The 27,965-nt window shown below is 43.4% G+C and overlaps 1 protein-coding gene across 3 annotated transcripts; it reads left to right on the top strand.

The window, feature by feature from the left end:
* Positions 1-557: 557 nt before the first annotated feature.
* Positions 558-27,842, top strand: LOC149866291 (protein mono-ADP-ribosyltransferase PARP12-like). Of its 3 annotated transcripts, XM_090043268.1 has the most exons (9): positions 558-1,004; positions 3,246-3,357; positions 9,616-9,773; positions 12,057-12,177; positions 15,194-15,290; positions 16,207-16,285; positions 17,559-17,689; positions 22,478-22,629; positions 24,995-27,842. In XM_090043268.1, the coding sequence occupies exons 2-9, from the start codon at positions 3,303-3,305 to the stop codon at positions 25,273-25,275; spliced, it is 1,074 nt and encodes a 357-aa protein (XP_089899394.1). In that variant the 5' UTR covers positions 558-1,004; positions 3,246-3,302; the 3' UTR covers positions 25,276-27,842. The 3 variants fall into 3 exon arrangements, with proteins under 3 accessions (XP_089899394.1, XP_089899396.1, XP_089899395.1); XM_090043270.1 differs by lacking the exons at positions 558-1,004; positions 3,246-3,357 and adding an exon at positions 4,799-5,124; XM_090043269.1 differs by lacking the exons at positions 558-1,004; positions 3,246-3,357 and adding an exon at positions 4,800-5,050 and having other exon boundaries at positions 24,995-27,841.
* The last annotated feature ends 123 nt before the right edge of the window (positions 27,843-27,965 follow it).

Below are 27,965 nucleotides of genomic sequence, written 5' to 3'. Positions count from 1 at the left end.
GAGTGACAATATCTTTGCCTGCTGACACTGGTAATCAATGGGATTCAGTGTGTTGGGAAGAGTCACTGCCATGGACCACCTCCATTTTGATGAAAAGCATCACTTATTTAATGTCTGTCCAAAAAACAAATATCAGAACTGGGCAAATCCAAGCATTTCATTTTGTTGCAAAGTCCTTATTTTAGAGGGCTGTTCTCAACCTGGGACTGGAAGAGTTTCCTTAAGCCAGAATGCTTTGGTTAGAATTGACAGCTGGCACCTATCGAGTCCAGGTGAATCTTTTTTACCAGTGGCTTCACCTATCAGAAAATAGACTAAATTTGACACTTCATATTTCACTGGCCAAATAAAATGCTAATATTCGTAAAACAACGGGAATGCTTTATAAAGGAACTTGAACAAGCATAAAACATTAGAGCTGCAACTTTGAAATGCCTCATAAACCTTGAGTCCTGTTGGCTATTTTGTACTGTGCATGCCAGATGCATTAATGACACAAGCTAACTAGCCTTTCCAGAAGCTCAGGCACCAGAGATGAGTGAACTTCAGTATTTAACGTGAGCTGAACATGTATGGTTAAGGGCTTGCAGGCCAAGCCCTACAAGAAGAGACTAAGGCACCTGGACCTCTTCCGCCTCCGCAAAAGACGGTTGAGAGGCGACCTTGTGGCTGCCTATAAATTCATCATGGGGGCACAGAAAGGAATTGGTGAGGCTCTACTCACCAACGCACCCTTGGGGGGCACAAAAAATAATGGCCATAAGCTAGCAGAGAGCAGATTTAGACTGGACGTTAGGAAGAACTTCTTCACAGTTGGGGTGGCCAAGGTCTGGAATGGGCTCCCAAGGGAGGTGGTGCTCTCCCCTACCCTGGGGGTCTTCAAGAGGAGGTTGGATGGGCATCTGGCTGGGGTCATCTGAACCTAACACTCTTTCTTGCCTATGCAGGGGGTCAGACTTGATGATCTATTGAGGTCCCTTCCGACCCTAACATCTATGAATCGGGTAAAACACATTCTGTTTTTATGAGTTCAGTTGAGTATAAATGTGAAAATGTATTTGAACTTGCATTGACTACATAGCAGGCAGAGGTATAACTAGCACATTTTGTACCCAGGGCAGAACCATGCTTGGGGGTGGGGAAGATGATTACCTGCTTTGGGAAAAATCCTGTGGGATGAGGAGGGGTCAGTCTACCTGATGTGCTAATGAATGAGGGATTGTTCCCTTCAATCAAAGCTGACTCTGATTTGTGTTCTGTATAAAAAGTCACAGCAAGGATTCACCAAGGTCCTCATGATTTATGGTGTCCTTGGGTTGAAATCCTTTCCTTCCTACCCTCTGACTGCCTTGAAGAGTGCAAGTAGGGGATCTATCTTGGTGCTCAGATATACCTCTATTATTATACAGCATTGCCATTCTTGAATATTCAAATGTGAGATTAACCCAGTGGTTTTGGTGTTTTTTAAAAATTTTTATTTGTTTTGTAGCTTTGGACCTGTAGTGTGCATTTAGGTTATTTTTCAGCTTTTCTTGCTCCTGGTGCTGTTCTGCTTTTGGCAAGCCTGATCCACATCTCCTTGTTAATAAGCAGCCCTGGGGGAAGCACTGTTAGAGTATAGGACTTGGAGGAGAAAGAAAACAAAATGAGGCCAGGAGGGAAAACCTGCTGATGAATATTCCTCATAACAAAGGAATGAAAAAAACATGGGGCAACAGCTATAATAGAAGCAGTTCAGCGATCCAGCCTTTTATTCGAACCCCTTTTGAGGGGCAAAGGAAAAGAGGCGTAGGGTGCTTGTACATATGACAGAGGTTTAGTCCCCTAAATTGAAACAGTGCATTTTTAATTGTGATGATTAAAACCCACTGTTTCAATTTAGGGGCTTCCATCACTGTTACAGCAAGGAGTCCAATCCTTTTTTGGGGGGATTTGTTCTTTGTTTGTTTGTTTCGTGGAGCCTGTCCGCGTTCCCATGACTGGGTGAGCTGCCAGTGGGACTTGCGGCCCCTTAGCTAGAGAGGGCCCCGGTCTTTCCCTCCATGGCAGTGGTGCCCCCAGAGCCGCCTACTTCCAGGCTGGATGCTGCTCCAACTCAGGCTTGGGGAAGAGTTGGATTGGGCTGGGTGCTGCCTCCACCCTGGGGCAGCATCTGCCCACTAGCTGCCCTCCTGGGTGGCTCCAGGGGCACCACCACCATGGAGGGAAGGAGCAGGGCCCCTTACAGTTCAGGGGCTGCTCAGCCTGCTGGCAGCTCACATAGGCAGGCTCTGCTGGGGTGGGGGAGGGAAGCAGCGAAGGGCCCAATCTTTTTTTTTTTTTTCCCCCCTTTCGCAGAGCCTGCCTGCCTCTCCCATGGCTGGGGGCTGAGCTGCAGGGGGCCCTGGCTCTTCTGTCTGCAGCAGCAGCACCCCCTAGGGCCACCTGGGTGGGCAGCTAGCAGGCAAGTGCTGCCCCAGCTTGGAGGCGGCACCCAACCCGATCCAACTCTTCCCTCAGCCTGAGCTGGGGCAGCATCCGGCCTGCTAGTAGCCCACCTGGGTGGCTCCAAGAGGCACCATGGCCGCATAGGGAAAGAGCCCCCCAGCTCAGAGGCTGTTTGGCCTGCCAGTGGCTTGCCCTCTGTCCGTGGGGGTGAGAAGCTGTTAAAAGGCTATAAAGTTACAAATAGCTACATTGCAAACTAAACTATATGTGGATGTAGTTTAGTTTGCAATGTAACGAGCTCACTTAAATTGTTTTAAAATAAAACAAAAACAAGGAAAAACCCATATGTGTCTAGTGTGATGCAATTAAAGTGCAAAGTGGAAACAGAAGCAAACTTAAGAGAAATATAGACTCCCGGGAGAAACAATCTGTAACACAGAAAAGGAGGATGGAGAAAGGTGGACAGAAATGAGCAGAAAGATAACATTCAAATGTATTGAAAATGCACTGAAGAAATTCTTTGTCCTTAGAAAAGAGGAGGGAAAAGAGAACTACAATAAGACAATTTCTAAAAATTAAATTAATTCAATCACTTTCCCAATGTAACTTGTTCAAATAAAATATTTCTACGCCCACTGTAACAACTGTGAGCATTGGTGATGCATGGGGGGGGTGCATTCAGATGCACGTGCACCCCCTGAGATTGGCTGTGCACTCCCTGAGAGAAGCGCCGGCAGCATTTCTGGGTTGCCGCTGGCACTGCTACCAGTGGTGGCGATTTACCTGAAATCCTACTTGTGCTTTGAGTCTGGCTGCAGGTTTTTTTGGAGTCTTGTCTGCTTTCTTAAAGAAAGTGTCCAAGGAAGTTTGGACAGATGTTCTCCAGGGAGATGGGAGATGCAGCAAACTTATTCGCGGGCATGGCATCAGGTAAGATCAAGCATTGTAAAGTTGAAACTGAGGTCAGAAAGTTGAAACAGGGTGTTAATTTACAAACATTGTAAGTGTGAAATGTAACTGGAAACACTGTAAGTCGAGGACTGCCTGTATTTTCTTTCTTAAGGTTATTATCAGCTCTAAGTTCAATTATTGTCTTCGTGAAATAATACTTATGTTTGTGTGCATTAGTGAATTAACTCTTCATTTTAACAAGGAGGTGTGGTTTTTTTTTGTTTTTTGTTTTTAATGAAGTGGAATTTAATAGATGCTGGATAGAGGTGGGGGGAAATCAAATTCCCTTCAGACTTATTCCACTGGCTTCACATCCCTTGAAACTCCCCAGCAGGATCCTAGCTCTTGGGTGCTATGTCACTAGCATTGACTTTCACTGAGTGAGGGCACTGTCTTGAGCCTTTCCTGAGTTAGATTTTAAAGTATGTTCCTTTATCATCTGTAATAAAGGATGTGCTCTGACTCATAGGTCTGTTAGAAGCAAAGTGTTGGGATTAGTGGCCTCCAACTCTTCAGGGGCCCGGGGGGATGCTAAAGTGGCCCATTGATCAGGTACTTACGCAAAGCTTGAAAAGCATTAAAGTTAAAGCTTGTGAAAATAATAATTACTGAACGTGATTTCTTGTTGGCTTGAAGAAGACACCACGGAAGTTGCCTGAGATTGCGGATTAGGTGGATAAAGAAGAGCAGGCTGTCGAATAGTATTTCTAGCTACTGGGAAAGTGTGTACAACCTCAAGCAACTAAACTAATTAAAAAAAATGCAATGTAAAAGAGAAGCATGATGCTGATAAATTTAATGCTGCCAAAAGATTAGTGGCTGCTAGGAAATAGCTGCGTTTGGCTTTGGAATGCTTGTAGAAGAATGAAATGTAACAAGATTGTTCAAAGAGGGTTCCAGAGCATGCTGGGTCAGTGAAGGGGGGAGGAGCTCTAGACTAAAACAAGCACAGGTGTCAGGCAGTAAGAATCAAATGGGAAAGATGGATGAATACCAGTTCATAGGAGTGTCATTTTAGTGCAACCACTGATAGCGGCAGTAAAGTTTATGGCCCATTTCTGAGTTTTAGGGTCTGGTGGTAGCCTGCCGTACTCCTAAAATACACTCTCTGGGTAGGGGCTCTGTGTTCTTTTATGCTGGTGTAGCATGTATCATATTGTAAGAGATGCAAGGAATAAGTAATAAAAGGAAACATACTGACCTGTGTGCGAAGGGTGGGAGACAGTTGCTATAAACCTTTTCCGCCTCTACCTCCTGTTAACACGATAGGGCACATGCATGGCAGGAACTAGCTTCTATTTTCTAAGCTCTACAATTTTAAATAGAAAGGATTTCCTAGCATATGTTGATGGAAAATGTGGGGGGGGAGGCAGAAACATATGGACTTTTAGTTTTAGTGTGAGTGTGAGCAAATTAGGCTGGCAGATTTCCCCCCTCCCCTAAGTTTGCAGTTTTGGTTTGGTTGAGAAAGGGTTAAGTAAAGTAGTTTTTGACCCTGAGACAAGTGACTAACTTCATTTCCTGGTTTGAAGGATGGTAGGAGGGGCTTTTTAGCTTGAAAAGAGCTTGACTGAACGGTTTAATAGGATTTCTGTAAGTTGCTAAGTCTGAGGAGGCAATTTTGGTCGAGTCTTTTTTAGTTTTTCTTTCAGGAAAGCAAACAAGGAAAAAGGTAAGGGATTGAATCTGGAGAGCACATGGACTTTGTGTTTAGTAAGGGTTGAGAAGAACATTTGCTGGCAGCAGGTAACTAATCTGAGCTATCCCCTGAGAAATTGTCTTTGTTTAATGCTGCTTCTTTTCCCCGTGTGTTCCATGTAAGAAGTATGCTGCCAGAAAGGTTTTTTTTGTGTGCTCAGTTATAAATGGGGTGGGGTGGGAGGATGTCTTTGATTATAAATAGAAAGGCTTTTGCTAAAAAATGAGGCAACTCTAACCAAATGTCCCCCAAAATTAGATGGTCTTTTGGTAAGTCTTTCAGGGGGAGGAAGCATTTCTAACTTGTTTTTCACTTAAGTTAGCAGGTGGAGAAACTCTGACCCATTTTCACTTTCGCTTTTGAAATGCATCATTCCCACTTCAATGGGCTTTGAAAAAGACATTCAAGTTAACAAATATTGTGCGAGTCCCCTGTAATGGGATTTGTAAAGAAAATGAATTGTGATCATTATTTTAAGAGTAGGCCTTGTAGCTCTTACTGTAGGTTAAGGTTGAAAAGACAACATCGGTGAAAGAAAGGACTTTGTCAAAAGGAAGTGAAAGCCCAGAGTCCCCACCAGTGGCTTCTAATTATTAGTTCCTGGATTTTTTTCAGACTTGACCTTTGTCCTCTCAGATCTTCTGTATTCAGACACAGACTGGAAACTGCACCCTTCTTTCCCCATGCCTTCCTTTTGAATATGAAAGGTGGGGTTGTCAAAGCCAGGTAGGGTATTTGAATGTTCTGTTCCTTCCTGCTGAGTTTGGATACTCCGTTCCTTAGGTGTGTTCGAAAGTCTGAGCCAGAGGCTATGAATTTGTATTCTAAGCAGGTGGGTAAAAGCAATCAGGACTCATAGTAGAGATATCATCCTTTTATTAGACCAACAAGATTTGTGCAAAAAAAGTTGTTTAATTGCAAACTTGGGCACAAACTTCCTTCATCAGGCATTGGAGAAAAGATTGTAAAAGTTCTCCTGGGTAGAAACAAAAGTTTCATAGTTGGTAGGGTCGGAAGGGACCTGAGCAGATCATCTAGTCCGACCCCCTGCCATGGCAGGGAAGAGTATTGGGGTCAAATGACCCCAGCAAGGTGATTTCTAGCCTTGTCTTAAAGACCCCCAGGGTAGGAGCCAGCACCACTTCTCTTGGAAGTTGGTTCCAGATCCTAGCCGCCCTGACAGTGAAGTAGCGCCTCCTGATGTCTAGTCTGAATCTACTTCTGCCAGCTTGTGACCATTATTTCTAGTCACTCCTGGTAGCACTTGGGGGAACAGGGACTCCCCCAGTGCCTGCTGGTCCCCCCTGACTAGTTTGTAGGCCACTAGATCCCCCCTCAGCCTTCTCTTGTGGAGGCTGAACAGGTTCAGGTCCCATAGCCTCTTCTCATAGGGCCTGCCCTGCTGTCCCCAGATCATGCGTGTGGCCCTTCTCTGGACCCTCTCCATGTTATCCACATCCCTCCTGAAGTGCAGCGCCCAGAACTGGACGCAGTACTCCAGCTGCGGCCTGACCAGTGTTGCATAGAGGGGGAGGATCACCTCCTTGGACCTGCTCGAGATGTATCTGTGGATACATGACAAGGTGCGGTTGGCCTTCCTGACTGCATCCCCACACCGCCGGCCCATGTTCATTTTGGCATCAGTAGTGATTCCAAGATCCTTTTCTGCCTCTGCACTGACGAGAAGGGAGTTCCCCAGCCTGTAGGTATGCTGCTGGTTCTTCCTCCCCAGGTGCATCACTTTGCACTTGTCAGTGTTGAATCCCATCCTATTCTCATCTGCCCACCCCTGTAACCCATCTAGGTCCGATTTGTAACCTATTGCTCCCTTCTAGCGTGCCCACTTCCGCCCACATCTCAGTGTCATCAGCAAATTTGAACAGGGTGCTATTTACCCCCTCGTCCAAGTCACTGATGAAGATGTTGAACAGTGCGGGCCGGAGGACGGAGCCCTGGGGAACCCCGCTGCCCACATCCCTCCAGGTCGAAAATGGCCCATCCACCACCACTCTCTGGGTACAACCCTCCAGCCAGTTGGCAACCCAACAGACTGTGTACGTGTCAACACCACAGTCCCCCAATTTCTTAATGAGAATGGGGTCAGAGACCATGTCAAAGGCCTTCCGGAAGTCCAGAAAGACTGTCCACTGCTACCCCTGCATCTAAGGATTTGGTGACCTGGTCGTAGAAGGCCACCAGGTTGGTCTGACAGGACCTGCCTCAAATGAACCCGTGTTGGTTTCCCCTAAGCATAATCTCCCCTGCTGGCCCCTCGTGGATGTGTGCCAGAATAATTCTCTCAAAAAGCTTACCCAGGATCGAGGTAAGGCTAACTGGTGTATAGTTCCCTGGGTCCTTCTTCCTCCCTTTTTTGAAGATGGGAACCATATTGGCCCTTTTTCAGTCCTCTGGCATCACACCAGAACACCACAAGTGCTTGTAAAGCTGTGCCAGGTGTCCCGCAATGACCTCAGCTAATTCCCTCAGCACTCTGGGGTGGAGATCATCCAGACCAGCTGATTTAAATACATCCAGTTCCTCCAGAAGTTCCCTGACTAGTTCATATTTCATAGGATTTCACTAAGTAGTCAATAGATGGAAAACTCCTCTGGGCAGTCTGTTCAAGCAGATGGGTATGCCTTGAATGTGTAGGTGCATTAATTATAAGAAAATACAACACAAGGGATAGTGAAATGCCAAGGTCTAGAAAGAATATTAGTAGTTTTTGGCACCAGAAATTGGAGTGGTAAAGTTAAAAGGGCTAGGAAAACTTTCTTCAAATACTATGATGAGCTGTCATCTTTGGTGACTGGCTAGACACTGCTCAATTGCTGGACTTGGTGGTTAGAACTGGAAGATGTGGGCTTTATTTTCAGTTCTGTTACTGGCCTGCTGAATTAATATAAGTCACTTCCATGCCTTGGGCTTTTTTCCCCATTTATAAAAGGAGGGGAATGGCATGTACCTCCCCTGCAAAGTACTCTGATATCTACAAATGAAACGCACGGTGTAAGAACTGAGTGTCATTGTCTTCTGGTAGCCAAGATATCTGAGCCCAAGTAAAAACCATGGAGCCAAAAATGCTTGAACTTGGTAGAAGTCTGGTTTAGATCCAAACTACACAATTTACTTTTATGTAATGGGTATAGCTCAATAATTCTGATTTGCTTTCTCCCCAAATATATGTTAAAGAAAACTAGATTGGGACCCAAATTGTGGAACCTGGGGTACATCTCTGTTAACACCACACCAGACCTATCAATGCAATAGCAACACTTGTCCAGTCCTGAGCCAATCTTACGCTTTTATGTCACTTAGCAGGTGCTTCCTCTTCTGACCAGGTGAGAAATAAAGACAGAACTAAACCCAAAATGCACAAATATGAGCATCTCTGGACTTGAATCCACAAACTATATCATGGGGTGGATTTTGATTTTGGCTACTCTTTTTTTTTTATCAGATAGATTCTGAAAGTTGTATGTGTTTGCATGGCTAGATTGAGGTCCCTCACACTTAACCCAGGTTCTCTTGGAAGTGGCACGCAATTCTCTTGAAAGTTCCCTCAAATCAAGTCTTCCTCTAGCACCTCATAGTTCTAGCTTTAGCTGCTGAAAGAGCTCCTGCCAAGCATGCAGCGTCTTGGTCTTTTGCATGGAGCCACTCCTTGCCACAAGGTCTATTCACCTAACAACAGAAGTGCTCAAACCCCGGCCTGTAGGCCAGATTCAGCCCCCTGCTCTCTTATCCAGTCCAGTATTTCTCAACCAGTGGGTGGTGACCCAAAAGTTGGTCACAAGAATATATGAAAGGGTCATGAACAAACTTTAAAAATGTTTTCTCCTTTGAAGAGGAAAAACAAAAGAAACCATGGTTTTTCCATTGCAGGCTGCCAGAGTTCCAGCCTACGAGGGGCTGCTTGGGCCCCCCCATACTCTACACATCCTCCCCCTGCCCCATGCACTGGGGGGCTGGGGCCAGAGGATGGGAGTAGCGTGTCGGGAGTTCAGGGCACTGGGTAAAGACTGCCTTTTGTTTACATATGGATCCTGGTACAAAACAGGTTGTGCTGCATGTGCAGGGTGATGATGGGATGTGCATATGGGACTGGGTGGAGGTAGTACAGGACCCTTTGGGCATGATCCTGGTGCATGGACTGGCCCCGTGCCTCTTATCTGGCCTGCAGGGCCAAAAGGTTGAGCACCATTGCCCTACAACATACCTTGTTTCCCATCTCATCCCAGCCTGTTGAGTCTATTCCAAGTTGCCTGCTCAGGCTAGAAATGAAGTGATGAAGCTACACTTGGGGCACCCCTTGCTCATGTTCTGGAAATCAATTTTCAACTTGATTAACAGTAGCAAATGGGGGGCATCCTCGAGATAGATTCACCACTTCAGTTCTGGTTTTGGTGTCCAAGGAAAGGGACTCAGTGGGCAGGGCCTGCTTAAGAGTATCCCTCCTTGTCTCTGTTGCTCAGCAGGTAAGAGTCCAGTTGAATTGTTCTTGTTAAATCTGGATATTTTTCTTTCTCTCGTTCTAGAGTTCAGGAGACCTCCAGTAGTTGATCTGCTCTTCCGTTTTGCATTGACATCTTTCTGCGCCTTTTGTCGTGAGCCTTTACTTTACTTTATTGTCCAAATGGAGTATGCCTGGTACTGGCAGGATGAACATGGAGAGTGGATTGAATATGGGCAACTGGTAAGCCTCTTCTGCTGATGTCAAACCATCTGAGCCTGTCTCTCTAGAGGGTTGTCTCTGTTTTTTTCCCCCCTCCAAACAGTGCATGTTAGATGTTGCCCAGAGGTCTTTTAGTGCTTCCTAGATATATAACTACACTTCTGCATTTTTTAACTACCCTTCACAACTTTGCTAGCCAGCTTCCAGCATGACTAAAAATTTCCAGCTACAGCTGGTTACTTTAATTAAACAAAAAAAACCCCTTTTTAGCAGAAAGTAAGTGCCCACTTCCCATAAAAAAATCTTGACTATGCTGAAAAATAATTTTACTCACAATGACATTACTATAGGTCATAGGGGTTATGGCAGGGGTGGGCAAAATATGGCCCATGGGCCAGATCTGGCCTGCCAACTGATTTATATCCAGCCTGCAGGTGGGTGGTTGCAAACTCATGGGATCCAGTGCACAGGCAGCCAGTGGCTCTGGCTGCTGCATGGTGCTGGGTGGGCAGGGCTGTTTGCCTGCCCAGGGCTGCTTCCAGCATACTGGATGGGTGCTGGTGTAAGTTATAGATGCGGCTAGCAGGTGCTGGGGTTGGGGTGGGGATCAGGGTGTGCTACAGCTCTGGACTGAGTGGGGATTGGGGTGTGTTGCAGATCTGGGTGGAGTGTGCTTCAGTCTGGGGCATGCTACAGTTTCAGGTGGTGTGATCAGATGGTGTGGGGATTGGGAAGAGAGAAAGAAAGAGAGAGAGGGTGTGAGAGAGGTGTGGCCTGTGAGAGGGCAACTTCTAAAATTCATTAAGTGGCCCACTAGCCAAAATAATTGCCCACCCCTGGCTTAGGGAGTTTTGGTGAGCTGTTGCAGGGGGGACAGGGTGCTGACCTGGTGTAGCAAGGGCTGCTGACCTGGCGCACAGCAGGTCACCAAATCTTCCCAAGTGGCTTTCCAGCCTAAATAATTGCCCACCCCTGGGTTATGGTGTTTGTGCTTTATTTTCTATTTTTCCTCTGTGGGCTGTGCTGTTTGTGGACTAAATCTTCCATGATACCCCACAGCCAAGGACTCCTACAGTGCACTTGTTTTCTTTCCCAATGGGCTGCATTACAAACCCTAGGTTTCTTTTGGAGGGAACACTTCTATTTGTTAAGGATGAGTTCTTGGAGCAGGGTATGGTACACCACCTTCACTGAGAGCATGCAACATGGCAGCATATTGGTTCGTATCGTAGGGTTAGGCCTATAATGAGTACAGTGAGAAATTTGCTACTTAGCAGGATGTAATGGTCAAATTTAATTCCCCTAGTTACTCACTCAGAAACTTCACCTTTACAACACATTAACACTGGCCTCATAAATGTGACTACTCTTGTATGTATGTCATATTCATTGTAGTTTTGTGCCTTGCAAAATCTACTTTGTAATATGTTAATGGAGAAATACTATTTGCAATTAGCATAAACGGGACAAAATCTACTTCCACAAGGAATTGATACCTGTGTGCTACCAGCTTGTCAGCCCCGGTGACTGCTGCCAGTGGTGCATTACAGGAGATACAGTTTGGGCCAGATTGCTCAGCCCGCAAAAGGTGTGGGTAAACTGAGAGACCCAGACTCCAGCTCCTGTGACGTTTGGTGACACCAACGTGATTGTAAATACTTGTTTTTTTTCGGATATTCCACTGAAGAGTCAAATCCATTTGCTGAAAATTTGATCAGATTCTTTAAAAATGGAACATGGAAAGTAGCTATTTCCCTTCCTTGTTGTAAGCAGAAATGTGGTGGGGATGGCTGTGGTGTTGATATGTTCAGAAGGAGACCCTTCTTCCTCCTCATAGTTTTTAGAAATCCAGTGCTCCTTAACCCACTACCCTCATCTCTTTCCCTCTCTCCCCTTAGAGCTGATTGAAATCTGTCAATCCAGCATGATAGAAGTAAAGATGACCTTTTAGCTTGGAGGAAAACTTAAGGCTGTTCTTTAGGAATACTGGCCTTTAAAACGCTATGAATGATAATAAAAATAATAATAAGCTTATGTCTACCGGGGTTTACCCTGCCTGTTGGCCTTGCCTGTGTGAATCCGTTTTATTCATTCTATTCTAAACCTCCTTTGTTCACTTTACATTTCTCAGGTTCATAAAACTAGACTGAAAATATTTCTTTAGCTTTATGTAGCGGTTGGAGGGACATGTTAGGCTGATGTTGTGCAACTGTCCACTTAATGACTATTTTAAAGTTCAAAATCTAGTCCGTCATGAGTGGACACCTCTATGGAAATAACTTTCCCATTTCTTTTGTTCAATAGCAATCGAATCATAGTGCTGCTACAATAACTTCTGAGGAACTCGAAGAGGCCTTCCTAAATAATCAGAGAAAAACGGTTTTATTTAAAGCAGGTTCTCAGTACTACGAATTAAACTTTCAAGGTAAGGTTTGTTTAAGTTCTAATATACTACAAGGTAACAGGCTTTTTTAACATAGTTTCATTCATGCTAACTCAAGCACTCATAAAACACTTTTGGAGAAGTGGAGTGATGAGTGAGTATTTTTAGTGTGGCCCTCTCCTTACAGCACCAAGGGGACAGTAAAATCCTCAGACTTCAAGTTGTAATGGTAGAAGTACAACTGGAAGTTCTTGGGTGTGAGAAGAAATAAAAGATGCAGTAAGGCTAAAGCTGGTCACACAAATAGAGGTTTAAATGGAAAGGGAAGGAACTGCAAATCCAGAGATACCTTTCTGTAGCATATCCCGTTTCTTTAAATAGATCCAACTGGCTTTCCAGTGGCTTGAATCTCTCTTCCTGACAGGAACAAAGGGAGTGTGGCTTCCAAGTATATATAGCAATTGATGTCTTTATCCTTCTGGTCTGATGCACTGCAATAGCCACCCAAAAAAAACAAAACAAAAAAACAATAAAAAAAAAAAGCTTTTCTTTTCTCCCCTCCCCCTAAACATAGTCAAACATAGTCACAATCCTGTACTGACAGTAGGAATGGACTAACAACCTAATGGATCTTTGTCTTGGTTGAATAATTGCATAAGGAGAAAGCTATTTGGTAAGAGAAAGTGAGTGGGGAAAGACACTGGGGATAACCAACTCAATCTCTGTTTGGATTGAACTTGAAAAAGTGTGCATAGCGGTAACACTATTGGCAATAAAATGTCAGAAGTAAAAATGGAACAGGAAAAAGAAAACTGTGAAATCATAGACATTAGGGCTGGAAGGGACCTCGGAAGATCACTGAGTCCAGCCCTCCTCTCGAAGGGCAGGAAGTCAGCTGGGGTCATAGGATCCCAGCAAGATAAGCATCCAATTTGCTCTTGAAGGTGTTTAATGTAGGTGCTTGAACCACCTCCGATGGCAGGCTGTTCCAGACCTTGGGGACTTGGACAGTAAAGAAATTTTTCCTTATGTCCAGCCTGGAACGGTCTTGCAGTAGTTTATGACCCTTTGACCTTGTCATCCCTTGGGGCGCTCTGGTGAACAAACATTCCCCCAGATCCTGGTGGTCACCCCTGATAAACTTATAGGTGGCCATCAGATCACCCCTGAGCCTGCCCTTTTCCAGGCTAAAGAGTCCCGTGGTTGTCAGCCTGTCATCGTAAGATCTGTTTTCCTGACCTCTGATCATGCGCATGGCTCTCCTCTGGACTCTCTCAAGCTTCTCCATGTCTTTTTTGAATTGTGGAGCCCAAAACTGGACACAGTACTCCAGTTGCGGCCTCACCAAGGCTGAGCGCAAGGGGAGAATGTCGTCCCGGGATTTGCTTGAGAAGCATCTATGGATGCAAGCCAGTGTTTTGGTTGCTTTACTAGCCACAGCATTGTATTGAAGGCTCATGTTCATCTTGTGGTCAATGATGACCCCAAGTCTCTTTCTTCCGTAGTGCTAGCCAGCGTAGCACTGCCGAGCCTATAAGGATGCTGCAGGTTTTCCTTCCCAAAGTTTCATAGATTTCATAGACATTAGGGCTGGAAGGGACCTCAGGAGATCGAGTCCAGCCCCCTGCCCAAAGGGCAGGAAGTCAGCTGGGGTCATAGGATCCCGGCAAGATAGGCATCCAATTTACTCTTGAAGGTGTTCAATGTAGGTGCTTGAACCACCTCCGCTAGCAGACTGTTCCAGACCTTGGGGGCTCGGACAGTAAAGAAATTCTTCCTTATGTCCAGCCTGAAACGGTCTTGCAGGAGTTTGTGACCGTTCGACCTCGTCATCCCTTGGGGCACTCCGGTGAACAGACGTTCCCCCAGATCCTGGTGGTCACCCCTGATAAACTTATAGGTGGCCATCAGATCACCCCTGAGCCTGCGCTTTTCTAGGCTAAAGAGTCCCATGGCTTTCAGCCTGTCGTCGTAAGATCTGTTTTCCTGACCTCTGATCATGCACATGGCTCTCCTCTGGACTCTCTCAAGCTTCTCCACATCCTTTTTGAATTGTGGAGCCCAAAACTGGACGCAGTACTCCAGCTGCGGCCTCACCAAGGCCAAGTACAAGGGGAGAATGACGTCCCGGGATTTGCTCGAGAAGCATCTATGGATGCACGCCAGCATTTTGGTCGCTTTACTAGCCGCAGCATCGCATTGCAGGCTCATGTCCATCTTGTGGTCAATGATGACCCCCAAGTCTCTTTCTTCTGTAGTGCTAACCAATGTAGTACTGCCGAGCCTATAAGGGTGCTGCAGGTTTTTCCTCCCAAGGTGGAGAACCTTGCATTTTTCGGTGTTAAACACCATGAGGTTCTCGTCTGCCCATTTGCTGAGCTTGTCCAGGTCAGCCTGGATCACCCGCCTATCTTCTGGCGTGGACGCTTTGCCCCAAAGTTTGGTGTCATCGGCGAACTTGGCCAGTCCACTCCTGACTCCAATGTCCACATCGTTAATGAAGATGTTGAACAGTATGGGTCCCAGGACAGAGCCTTGAGGGACCCCACTGGTCACAGGGCACCATGATGAGTGACTGCCATCAATCACAACCCTCTGGGTCCGACCACGAAGCCAATTTCCCAGCCAGCGGATCGTGGTGGAGCCAAGGCCACAACTGGGCAGTTTGGCCAAGAGGTGATCATGGGATACCAGATGAAAAGCTTTTTTGAAGTCAAGATATATGACATCAATCTCTTCTCCTTCGTCCAGGTGATAGGTCACCTGGTCATAGAAGGAAATGAGATTAGTCAAACAAGACCTACCTGCAACAAACCTGTGCTGGCTGTCCCAAAGTGGAGAACCTTGCATTTTTCAGTGTTAAACACCAAAGAAGAGGGCTCCACACAGGAACAGCATAAACAGAAATGGCCCCAAAGTGTAACACTGGGGAAATGCATTTGGAGGGGAGGCAATGGTTAGAGCATAGCATAGATGTGTTCTATAACATTTCCCCCCAGTGATCACTCTCAAGATGACCAAGGTTCTTCTGATTTTTGCTGCATGAATATTTTTCCAGATATGGTCCAGAAAAATCTGCATTATCAAACTCAAAGAAAAGTCTGCAGGTGGCCAAAGTTTGTGTCATCTGGACATAGCAACAAAGGATGGAGAAGGTACTGAATAATACATTCACTATTTAGAATTGCACTGTTAGTGTTGCTATATGAAGGTGCTCAGTGGGAAGTCTTATAATGTCTCATTTTGTATTTAATTTGCTGTCTAGATTAACATTAGGTTGTGTTGTGGATGTGATGGTGACTTTTGTGAACTCTACACTACTTCCAGGACAGGGACTTAATGTGATGGAGTTTCTAGCCTTCAGATAGCTAGGGGCTTTTCTGGGGTAGTCCCCAGTGACCTCGCTCAAGAGCTCCTGTGGTAGATATCCCTGGAGTGGTCTCATTGGTGAATGTTTTGGTTTGGAGCAACAAACGTTGCTGTATTACAACTCTTTACACAATGCATTTGGTAATGGAGTTCCAGAAAAATCTCAAGACATTTACTGAGACAGCTGTGCAAACCATGTTCACTGAGATAAAAAAAAAAAAAAAAAATCAATCATTTATAGAAAGTCTGCTAATTTTATGCTAGCTGTTAAGTAACTGCTAACGTATGGTGGTAGGAAGAAACTTTCATTATAGAATAATTCATCCATAATTACTGACTCTAAGGTATCTCTGAGATGGCAGATGAGCAAAATGCTATGTCAGTTTTTCTTTTTATTATGGCCGTGTAGAGAGAGCCTCCTGATTCTTCTGGCATTCTAGCAACTACCGTGGAGCTCTGTCTAAAAACATTGCCAACCACACATGAAGTTTAAGCAACTTCCCTGCCTTTGCTACCTTATCTAACCAGTGCTTTTAATGCTTATTATAGAATGCCATTATAATATGCCTGATGCCTGTAAACATCTAGCTTGTCTCAACAAGGTGAAAAGTTAAGTGGCATGAAAAGTGACTATTGGCACAAGTTCTTGGATCGTGATTGACATGAAAGTAGCAAAGCCTCATAAATTTTGTCTGCAAACAGGCAGTCAAGGACTGCAGCTCCAGCTTGCCCGTTTCCTCCCGACTGGGACCTCTCAGCTCTGCCTGATGTAGGATACAAGGTAGTTTTTTTCACTTAAGTACTATATGCATGTAAGAGTTTATTGTTTTGTTGGTTATTATGATATGTTATGGTGTTCCCAGGTTTCAAAAGAGTTGCTAGAAAACTGAACTATAAACTGGAACAAAATTGTCTGTTGATTCATCTGAGAAGGCTTAGGCAGCCTATAAGTATATAAGGGGTGGGTATCAGGAACTGGGAGAAATGTCTGTTCACCAGGGCACCCCAAAGAAAGACAAAGTCTAATGGTCACAAACTGTTGGAAGACTGTTTTAGAGTGGACATAAGAAAAAACTTCTTTATCATGTGAGTCTCCAGAGTCTGGAATAGACTCTTCCTTCCCCCTACCCCTGCCCACCCCAGCAGTGGTGCAAGCACCTACTCTGGATATGTTCAAGAAATGTTTAGATGCTTACCTTGCTGGGGTGATCTGACTCCAGCTGACATCCTGCCCTTTGGGCAGGGGGCTGGACCCAATGATCTTGCAAGGTCCCTTCCATCCCTAATGTCTATGAATCTCAAATAGACACGTGTCCGTTGGAAACTAGCTGATGGCTACTTCATTCCACATGAGTGCACTACTGAACAATCATCAGATAGTAATGACTTGGGTCGCTATTGACCTGATTTGGATGCTAGTTGATTGAAGCTCAGGATTTCTCCAAGGTACCTTGTCCTTCTCCCCCCCCCCCCCCGGCATTTTTTTCCCCTGAGGATTATTTTTAATACAGAATTATGCAGTATGGTGCATTTTAAAGGAGGATCATGAATTCACTTGACATTATAGAAAGACCTGTATCTCAGTGACCTTCATGAGGGTTTTTTTTTTTTTTCAAAAAAAAATCTTCCCCAATGGTTACAAGGTTGTGTAAGTAATTTGCTACAATAAAGTGGGGTACATCTATATAGAGAAGCTAGTGTGGAGATGCAGAATAGCTGTTTCTGCGTAAGCACACTTATTCTGCACAAATAGTATAGAAGCTGCTTTGTGCAGCTTAGCTTTAGGTTACTCTCCAGTAATGGCCCTCTTGATTCAGAATAACACTAACTTCTCTATATAGAAAGCCCTCCAGGGTTAATATCTTACAGCATGTGGGGAGGTGGGCAGAGGGAGAATACTGCTAATAAATAAGTAGAGGTAGACTCTGGGAAAAATTGACTTTTGATTGTAGCTTCAGGGTGGTCCATGTCTCATGTGATGTAGCTGGAGGGATAGAGGGTGGGTAACTAAGAACGCTCTAACTCCTTGAATTCTTTGTATTGAATACTTTCAGTTGGTAGATGTCAGTAGTACTGCGAGTGAATACATGCGAATCAAGGACCTGTTTGAGAAGACGATGCAAAATTATTATATCCACAAACTGCAGAGGATTCAGAACCCATCACTGTGGCAAGTTTTCCAGTGGTTTGTATCCACTTTTAATTCATTTTCCTGGTGCTAGTAGAGCCGTTTTGATAATTTTGGGGCTGCTTCTCTTGGATTCCCCCGGTGCCAAGCAGGACAAATATTTCTCTTCTCTTACCCAAACGTAAGCTGTGGTGAATCAAGATTCCTTTTATTCTCTTCTCCATGAGCACATGGTTTTGGGTTTGTTTGTGACTATTGATTGAGGGTTTTACTAAAGACTTTTACCAAATCTTTGCAAGTCATTCCTAACTTACTTTTATAAAACACACACATGACACAGTTGATTGAGTACAGTTTCATAGCTTTTCAAGTTCTCCCGTTTGAAAAGGATGAAGTTCCTATCTGCCTGTTTCTCTATAGCTAAACTTTGTGTTTGGATGGGTTTGTGTTGATCCACTGGAATTAGTAATTGGGACTTGACTTACACTATTTCCATTTTTTCCTTCCTCCAGCTAAATAAATTGGGGTGAAGAAATAGTTTCTTTTCCAGTGGAATTTCTCAAAACCTTTTCATTCAGTATGGAGTAAAAACAAGGCTTCAGCATCACAAGAAAATGGAGGGAGGCTGACCAATCTTCCGCTTCTTACCTTCATTAGAATAGCTGATAGCTTGGTAGTTAAAGCACCTGCCTGGGATGAGGGAGAATCAGATTCGAGCCCCTGCACTGCCTAATTAAGAGGGCCTTGACTTGGTTCTTCCATATCCCAAACGACTGGGATATTTATTGCTCTGGCATAGGGTATTTTACTTCAGGTATGGCCAAATGTTCATTTGAAGCATTCCAAATCCTGCTATGATTTGAAATGCTTCAAATTTGCAGTGCTTTGGTACTGTGGAGATTGTGTGGCGTCTGTCCCCCCCACTCCAGAGTGCCATAAATGGCTGTGCAAATGTGTAGTGATTGTGCCCTCCAGTCGGGGCAAGAAAGCAGGGATCTCAGCTTGTCTTGGACTCCAGATGTTTCGAAGGATGGTCAACAGGAAAATGCTCATTGACTGTCCATCTCACTGTCCCTTCCCTGCAGCATGTGTGTATAGGGGAAGCAGAGTACTGTGGCATGCCAGAGGACTGAGCAACCCCCTACTCCACTGGACATGCAACTCCATTGGAAATTGTATGCATTGCATGAAGCACTTCAGAGGTTATTTTTTTTTCCAAGGGTTGTATCTGAAACAGTTTGGACATTTTTATGTTCTTCATCAGGCATAAACATCTGCATCTATGCTATCTGTAGCATTTCAAAGGCACTTGGAGTTCTTTGCGCCAAGTACCTGTCCATACCCATGAATAGAAATTCCATCTTGGAGTTTCTAGAAATGTTTACCAGTGGCAGTTGTAACAGAATTGCTGTGTTCCTGCAAGAGGGTAGTTCAGCCAAGCTGGTGCTGGTCATTGGGAGGTGCTCATTTTGTCAATACATGACCTAGTTCTACCAGTGAATTTTTTCCAACTTTTGTTGAAGCTTGAAATTCCTTTGTGAAATACAGCCTAATATCCAGATAGAATGAGATAAATTTACAAAAAGCCTTGATTGAGGGGCTGGTAGGATGAGTCGAATTGGGATATGTGCATTATTTTTAAGCAACAGGGGAAAGGAACTGGAAAAGAGATAAATCAAGACAACAGGAAGTTTCTGCTGTATGTTTGTGTTGGGGGAGGGAAGGAATTCAGCTGCATCAATGGATACCTACAGCAGCAGAGCTTCAGATGATCTTGACATGTTTTAAAAATCTTAATGATCAAGTTAATAAGCAAGTATGATGGTTCTAATAGGAAAAATGGTTTAGGAACAGGTGTTGATTTGTCCCAGGACACTAATGTCATGGGATTGAGGTATACACGCCTCACCCTTCTAATCGGGATTTAGTGAGTGGCTGAATCCACTGCTGCTTTCATGCCGTTGATTCAATGATGCAATACTAGGATAACTAGTCAGACACTTAGCAATGTACTTCTTATATCATGAACTTTTTTGTGATTTTTTTTTTTTTAAACCCTGGGACAAAGGATATGAATATTTGAATGACTGCACTTTGCCCCAGGATAACATGGTTTATGCTGGGACAAAGTTGACCCCTGTTCATAGCCTGGAACAAAGGAATCCGAAAACTTGCAGGTCCTGGAGGCTGTGGTGGGGGGGATTAGTGCCTGAAAGCATACCTCTGAAAGGGTGCATGTGGAAGTGTCTCAGTCGCACTTCAGCCATTAGCCTGTCGGCATTATCCCTCCAGGAACTGAGCAAGCATGTGTGTGCTGGAGTGGCTCACCATTTCAACTTTTAAAATAACTCTCTATCCTTTCCCCTCAAAATAGCACACAGCATTTCAGGAAAATTGCTTTGTACTAGCATTCCCAGGTAAAGCTCCTTTGGGAAGGGTTTGGCTAAAATTTCAAAGCGTCTTTTCCCAGTTACTTGAAAGTTGCATCCTGGGATGGCTGATGGGGAGGCAGAGGCTCATAGTGTCTAAGCAAGTAAGGACTAAGTAGACCTTCTGAATCTGGTTTTCTTGACTTTATAGAGAAGAATATTTTAGCAACTTGAAGGGGGAGATAAGGGAGAGAGCATGGAGGACATGATCTTTATAAAAGTCAGCTTGTTTTACTCGTACTACTATGGAGAGTGAAAGCATGAACCAAGGACCAGGGAATTAAAAAGGCTCAGCAAAATGCTCTGGAAGGGTCTCTAAGGGTAGAGGATGAGAAACTATTTGCTCTGCCCAGTCAAGTCCAGGGACTAAAGATAAACAAGGAGTCTGAATGGGTTATATTTTGCTTAAGGACTATTTTCTCCTACCTGAAGCTTGACATCATTTGTAAGGGCTTTTCTTTGAGCATGATGTATGTGTTGTGCTTTTGCATATTTGAGGGGTAAAAGTGACGCTTGTGTGTGCTGTGAAATTGGAAGGAATTATAGGGAGCAATGAAGGTTTCCATGTCTGGAAACTGTTATATCCATTGGGGCTACATTGCCAGTCCTTATTTTGGATACTTCAACAGGGAGTGACTTCATAAACAGTTTTTAATGTTGGTAGACTTTATCAAAGTCTGCTTCAACCACTTTTTACAAAGCTCTTTGAACTTGAACATACAAATTGGTGATATTACCTGAGCTGTAAAACTCTGATCTGGATTTGAATCTAAATTTTAAGCATGCTCTGAACTTGTGACATCTGGGATTCTTGGTTCTAGCTTTGTTTGAGTTGAAGAAAAATGTTGAACTCACTGAATCCCAGCATTTTCCCTTCCCTTCGTAGCGGGAGGTGGGATCTGAATGGCAAATGCAGCATTTAAGTCTTCAACTTAACACCAGTTTCTTCCAGGATTTGCACTTAAAATTGTGTTAATAAACATGCAGAAGCTGTAGTTGTGCTGGCTAACATGAGATGGTCGGTAACTGAAAGCTGCCTAAAGACAAATATTTTCTTCTTCAAAATACTTTCTATAAATAATAGAATATGCACATCTGGATCTGGACCTATAACTAACAATGATAGGGATGGAGTTGTAATTAGCAGGTGAGGAATGAAAAGATGACTGCCTTGGGTGGAAAAAAACTAGGCAAGCTATTTCAACTGGCTGGTTGGAAAATTAGAAAAGCTATGGAGGATATTGTGTTTCTACCTTTGAAATCAAATGTGAAAAAAGGCAAACCTAAATGCATCCTGTGAAAAGCCTTGGAAAGGTTACTAAAACTTTTCTGATTTATTTGATTCACACTGTTTCATGCTGAAGTTGCTTCTGAGGACTTCAGAGCTGGAACCATTTTGCAGTATGCATGTGTATGGTATCCAACGCAAAGGAAGAACCTCTGTCTATTTGGAGAGGGGAATGTATGTGTGATGAGGTCAAATTTCTTTAATATCTTTCATACATGCTAAAATGACTTTTGCAAGGATAGAACTGAGGATCTCAATCTGGCAGAAAATAATCAACTTCTGATCAACACAGATCTGTACTTTTTTCTTATTCTAAGTGGTGTCTTCCTATCTTGATGGCTAGGATTTTATTTTTGCCTTAGTCTAGAAAGAACAAGCAGAAGCTTGTCAAACTGAATGGCCACCTAGAAGGTTAACATCCTTAGCAGGGCTGAGACAGGCTGTACAAGTATCTTGTGAGATGCTCTATTAAGAAGGCAAGCACTATGCTATGAGTAAACAGGGTCTGTATTCTGCAAACTGTTTTGCATGTCACAGTTCATTCTTGTGTGAGGTCAGAAAGAGAGTTCTCTGAACTGGCTTGCCTAGTCTGGTTCCAGTACCTTTAGAGAGCTGGTTCGGTCAGGTCTGGATGGTGGTCTTTCTCTCACTGTTTTAAGCTAGAGAGCTACCCAATACCCTGATAAGGGGGTTGTACCACCACTCATGGGAACACCAACCTGAGTCCTGAACACCAGTTGCATTGGCTTCAAAGTAATTCTCCTCTGGGCATATTGTTATACATTTGTAGTGTAAGGGATCCATGGGATGCAGGAACAAAACTTGCCATCAGTTCTGTATGCTCTGGTCTCCTGTCATCTCTGGAGAGTGACCTTTATTCCTTATTTTCTTTTTTTGTATTTAATATGGTGAAGAAGTAGGCAGACTGTTGTCTTGTTGTTAGCTCTGATTGATCAGGAAACCCCTGAAAGAGGTGGGCTGAGGAATGCTAAGATTAAACCCAATATCTTTCCAACTTTGATGTTTAAGTTTCACTTGCAACATTGACTAGTTCTTTTCTCCACTCAAAAATGGATGGCGGGGTGTGTGTGTGTATTCAGCTGCTGATTTCAGTCTTTTTATCCTTAGGCAAAAGGAGCAGATGAAGAAGATCAACAGACAGGAGGATGTAGATGAGAGGCTCTTGTTCCATGGAACAAATACTTCCCATTTGCATGCAATTTGTGAGCAGAACTTTGACTGGAGAATCTGCGGGGCTCATGGAACAGCCTATGGAAAAGGTAGAAGTTCATAAACAGCTTATATATTGTGAACTTCAAACGCTTGCCAGAATGCTGTGACATGCTCTAGTACCAAACAAGTCCATTTCTTATGGACTGGGCTTGCTTCTGTTGCCTTGCATCTGCTACAGCTGTTCACATTAGTTCAGGATGTGCAATACTAACAAACAGGTAGCAGTTTTATATCCATTTTGCAAAACTTAAAAGACTATATGAAATGAAGGGCAATTGAAACAAACTGCTTTTTTCTAACTTAAAGGACTTAGTCTTCCTTCTTGAACTTGATCATTTCAGCCTTGCTCAGCAAAGGATCTTTAAAGCAATTGCACTTAATCTTGTGCGCACGAAAGTCTTCCTTTTTTTAGCAAAGTGGTTTATCAGCTTTTCAGTTTGGCACATCCAACCCTACCTTTTTTGCACCGGCGTTTTTACTCCCAGATGCAAGTTCAGCGAATGATGAATCACTGTGGTCCATGTAACTTGGCTACAAGTATCAGGAGCTCTGGTGATGACTTAATTTGAACACTGTTGCTATTGGCCTTTGTGGTTTTTTCTGTGTTTCCCCTTAAACTCAAATGCTGTCATCATGGTCTATCATGGCATAAGATCCCATTTTTGGAGTATTAACTCCAGCATTTATAGTTGACCATGTTTTTTTTACCTGTGGTCATGTAGAAAGAGATCCCTTTCATAGGAGCCTTTTTAAAAAAAATACACGCACAGAAATTTTGAGGTATCCGGGTGTTCTCTCTTTTGATGCAGTTCTGATGGGCCTCTTGTGTCTCTCATTGGAGTCTGTAGAAGTTTGGACACTTGCTAGGCCTTGTCAGATTGGTTGTACTCTGCACAGAACTGGATTTGGCCAAAAAACTTTCTAAATGCAGCTACTTTTTGGAGTACTTTTGCCAAAGTGAAAATTTTCAATAGGGGCAAGGGAAAGAACAACATCAAAATAAGCCAAGGTCTGGTCTAATGTAAGTAAGCTGGGTTTTTTCCCTACTTTTACCAAATTTACACAAGTTCAGTGCCAGTGGGGATGCAGTTATCCTGTAGTTTATTCCCCTTCCTGTATAAAAGTAAACATTTCTTGTATTACTGAGGCCACATTTAGGGTTGTACTGCTTTTGACTCTTAGGCTAGGTACAGGCATTCAAAAAGCTTGAAGCAGAATTGATCTAAGTTGCATGGTTTTCTGTAAGTGGCATACTTTAGTGAACAGAATACACATTTTCCGTGGGGGTGGGAGAAAATCTTAGACTGGGTTCTGCCATTTTTAAACCAGTCTATATGTGCCAAACTTCTGTTCTATGCGTATAGACTGGCTTCCAATCACTTACACCAGTAAAAATGTAATTTCTGTACCTGGACTTTAGTGCTTCAGTTAAGAGCAGGATGTGGCCTATGTGTTTTTAAAGGAGAATGCATGTTGTTAAGCCAAACAATTGTTGCATTACTTAAGCTATGTCTGCAGTGTCATAGAGGTGTGCTGGACAAGACTGCCATCCCAAGAAAATATGTTTTACTGTTATATCTTTTTACTGATGTATGTTTTACACAATGTAAATGCAACCCTTCTGTTAGGCTCTGAACACCATTAACAAGGGCTGATTTTCAAATTTAAGGGCATTTTTAGATGTGTGTGTGAGACAGCACTGGGCACTTTGGAAAGCAACCAGCTCTGCCTTGTATGCATTTGTATAAACAGCAAAATGCACATCAGTGATGAGAAAATGGTGGCGGTGCACTTTTGAACTAAAACGCATTAAAGGCGTTTTTGTTTAAAAGCGTGCCGCTGCCATTTTTTCAGTGCTGGTGTGCATTTCACCCATTTATATGAATACATGCGACACAGCACTGAGTGTGTCAGGTCATGTGCAGAGCAGACTTGATTTAATTGAGCCTTCTCGAACGTGCCAGAGATGTCGCAGCACAAAAGTGTATGTGTATAAATGCCCATTGGGTTTAACATCAATGTTTAACAGTTTTTTACTTGACTGCAAAAATGATTTTAGACCATGCTGCCCCCACCTTGGGAGTCTCTTACTTGCCCCTACTCCCGGGAGGGAGTATGGGGGGGGGGTGCACTCCACAGTTTGAAAACCTCTGGTCTACATGGTTGCAGTCATATACCATTTGATTTGTAGTGTAGACACATTGTCTATATAAAAAGCTTTGGGTGAAAAGGGGGTTTAGTTTTAGCTAAATACTATTAGAACTTGGTCATATCGGAGAAAAGGTATATATTGCATTAAAAGGCACTTGTTAAAATGTTTCAAATAAAAATATCAATGGTTAATACTTGGATATTTTTTGTAGAAAAGTCTAAAGATTGCATTCTTATCCATGCCTGTTTTCTGATTCCTAGGAAGCTACTTTGCCAAAGATGCTCATTATTCCCATGGATATTGTGACCCCAACAGTAGCCACAAGACCATGTTTGTAGCTCAAGTGCTAGTGGGAGACTTTGTTCAAGGAAATACAGAGTACCTGAGGCCTCCTTCCAAGCCAAAAAATCCAAACCGTTTTTATAACAGCTGTGTTGACAATCCAGAGTGTCCCTCGGTTTTTGTCATTTTTGAGAAGCATCAGATTTATCCAGCCTATATAATAGAATATGTTGAAAGGAGCAGTTGTGTGATCTTGTAAGGGACAGCAGTGATTTATCTAAATGGCAACACTTAAATGACTTTGCACATTCCACATTTTTAAGAATATAGAATATATTGCAGTAGATTGTTGCGACAGACTCTTCTTTTGGATGTTTAAAAAAAAAAACAACTTGATTTGCAACCAAATGGAAGCAGCCAACCTCAAAAGACTGACCTCTTGGTATGTGGCTAATTACACGTGACTAATACAGCACCTGCTCTCAGCTGTGCTGGTGGGTTAGAGCGAGATGTAGGTGAGGAATGCAGGAGACCACATGCCCCACTCAGCAACTGAGTATCACAAGCTGAAAACACTCCCAATGTGCAGTGGAGATGAGGCTAGTCTTTCCTGCCTCCAGAAAAAGACTAGCACCTACATCAAGCCACAACCATTGGTGCGTATGTAGGTCTGCTCAAAGGAGAAACAAAATGTGCATTAAGCTCTTACTTCATTGAAGTTCTATATGGGAAAGTTTTTACTGTGTGTTTTTTCTTCTCGCCCTTGCTGTTCTAGCTAGGTTAGGATTCTTTCCATAAGACAAAACATGCAGTATCCATAGGCAAATTTCCAGGACATTCGAGTCCTAAAAACAGGTTAGAATAACAGACCACAGCACTATTCTGTCACGGAAGACTGGAATATTTGTTGGTGTTTCCTTGAACTGAGGAGAGTGGTGGCATCTGCTACTGTGTCAGGAGCAGATGTCATATTTGTGACATTGCTCACATCCAAGAGATGGCCAGAAGCTGAACCAATGGTTCCTTGAAATCTTTACTCCAATTAATTTCTACCATTGACAGAGACTGTCTTTTTCAAGAACATGATCCACTCTTTTGAATGGAAAAGTTCAGCCTTTCAGGCAAAGCTAAGTTGTTCCATAGCCACTAACAATGTAGCTGGCACAATTACTTTTTTATTGATGGAGGAGAATCCTTAAAAAGGATTTGAGCCTGAGACCAAAAGGATTCAAGACTTTATGGCCTGTTTCAATATTCAATGCTCAAAAGCTTAATTTGGAATAGCACCAAAGATTGGATTCAGTAACATAATTCCAATTATGTCCTTTATAGTATAATTTTTTGTTCCTGGTTTGGGAAGACCAAAGGACTGTAGTTTGGTTTGGTCTTTTTTTCCCCCTTTTTTCTTCTAATCCCTGCCTTCCCCCTTTTTTAATCTTCTCTCCGCTTTTTTATCTTCTAACTTTTACAACAGAATAACAGAAAACTGCTTTTCGGTTTAACATGGAGGCCAGGATGGTTCCTTCCCTCATCCTTCCAATCGTTTCATTTTAGGGGAGAAGGACCACAAATATTTAAGTTGGAAACCCAATGACTTCTAATCATAATTGCATGCAATAAAACACCACTAAGATGGTAAAGCCAAGTCCTTGAAAACCAGGGGAAGTTAAAATTACTGGTTACATAGGCAACTTTGCCAAATTTTGGGTAGTTCCATAGTCCATCCCTGCTGTTGCACTGAAAGTGTGTGCAAAGTGGTAAGCAATTTGCATGCATATCGTAAACAGCTACGTGGAATTTGGCAGCTATGAATAGGGAGAATGTTTACTCTGTATATAAGAGGCAATAGACAAATTAGGGAAATTTTCTTTTCTTTTTTTTTTTTTAAATGGATAAAATCTACTGCTAAACTTGCTTATTGCAGAGGGCTTTTTAACATAAACAAATACCAAGTTATAAAACCAAATGTGACCCTCACAAACAAGTCAGTTTACTCTTTAAAACTACTATAATTGGAGATGACTGCATGTATGGTTTGTCAAATCTTTGTCCTCTTCCCTCCCAGAACAGATTTACAATTCCCAGCAAGTACAGTTGTTGTGCTGAGTGGAACTCTCATGAGCAGGGATCCTGGTTTTCTCTGACTTAAAGAATACCCCATTTTCAGTTTAAAAAAAAAAATAGTAACCCCAAACCCACACTTTTCCTTGATGTAAATGAAACAACGTGAATCTATACCAGGATCCCTGGTCATGAGTAATTACTTGCATACGAGTCCAATCCTGGAAATCTTTGGTTTCTCATCTGGCAAACAAGCATGCTCTTGCTTAAATGTACAACTAGGAGCAGCCCTAGTAAAATCAATGGGTGGGCCACCACATGCAAGCACGTGCACTTGCAGCAGCTCAAATAGAAGTGGTACAAATTTGAGCTGGGGCTTTCTGCCTCAGAGCACAGGCAGAAAGCCTGTGTCATATGTGCTTTGTTGTGGAGCAAATTGTGGCACTTGGGGCAAAATAACACCGCCTGGCTTCTCCCAGATCTGAACCTAGGGGAAGCTAGAGCCTGGGGCTACTTGTGCTGGCCCCAGCAGTATAAAAACCTTCCCTGGCCAGCAGCTCGGGACCACTTGCCCTCAGGAGCTTCTGAGGCCCAATCACTTGGTATTTGGGGACACTAGCCCCTTGTGTCAGCTAGACTGCTGAAGCACCATCCCAAATTCACTTTTTAAAATACCCCAAAATCCACAGTCTTCCACAATTGGAACAAAAGAGAGAGGGGGGGAGGGGTGGGAATTGGTCAGATGGGCAAGGTTTTATTGCTATAGCTACAATAAAAGCAATTTGCAAGCCTACCAGTGTCTCTAGCATCATAATAAAATAAATCCTAAATATCCATATGTTTTAATGTTTGCTTTTGCTTTCCTTATCACATGGTGGGTGTGTGATT

This window comes from Crocodylus siamensis, chromosome 4, assembly GCF_052110815.1.
Source record: "Crocodylus siamensis isolate JL-2025a chromosome 4, ASM5211081v1, whole genome shotgun sequence".
In the NCBI taxonomy this organism is placed as follows: domain Eukaryota; kingdom Metazoa; phylum Chordata; order Crocodylia; family Crocodylidae; genus Crocodylus; species Crocodylus siamensis.
Note: the sequence above shows the minus strand (reverse complement) of the source record. Positions and strands in the feature narration are given on the sequence as shown.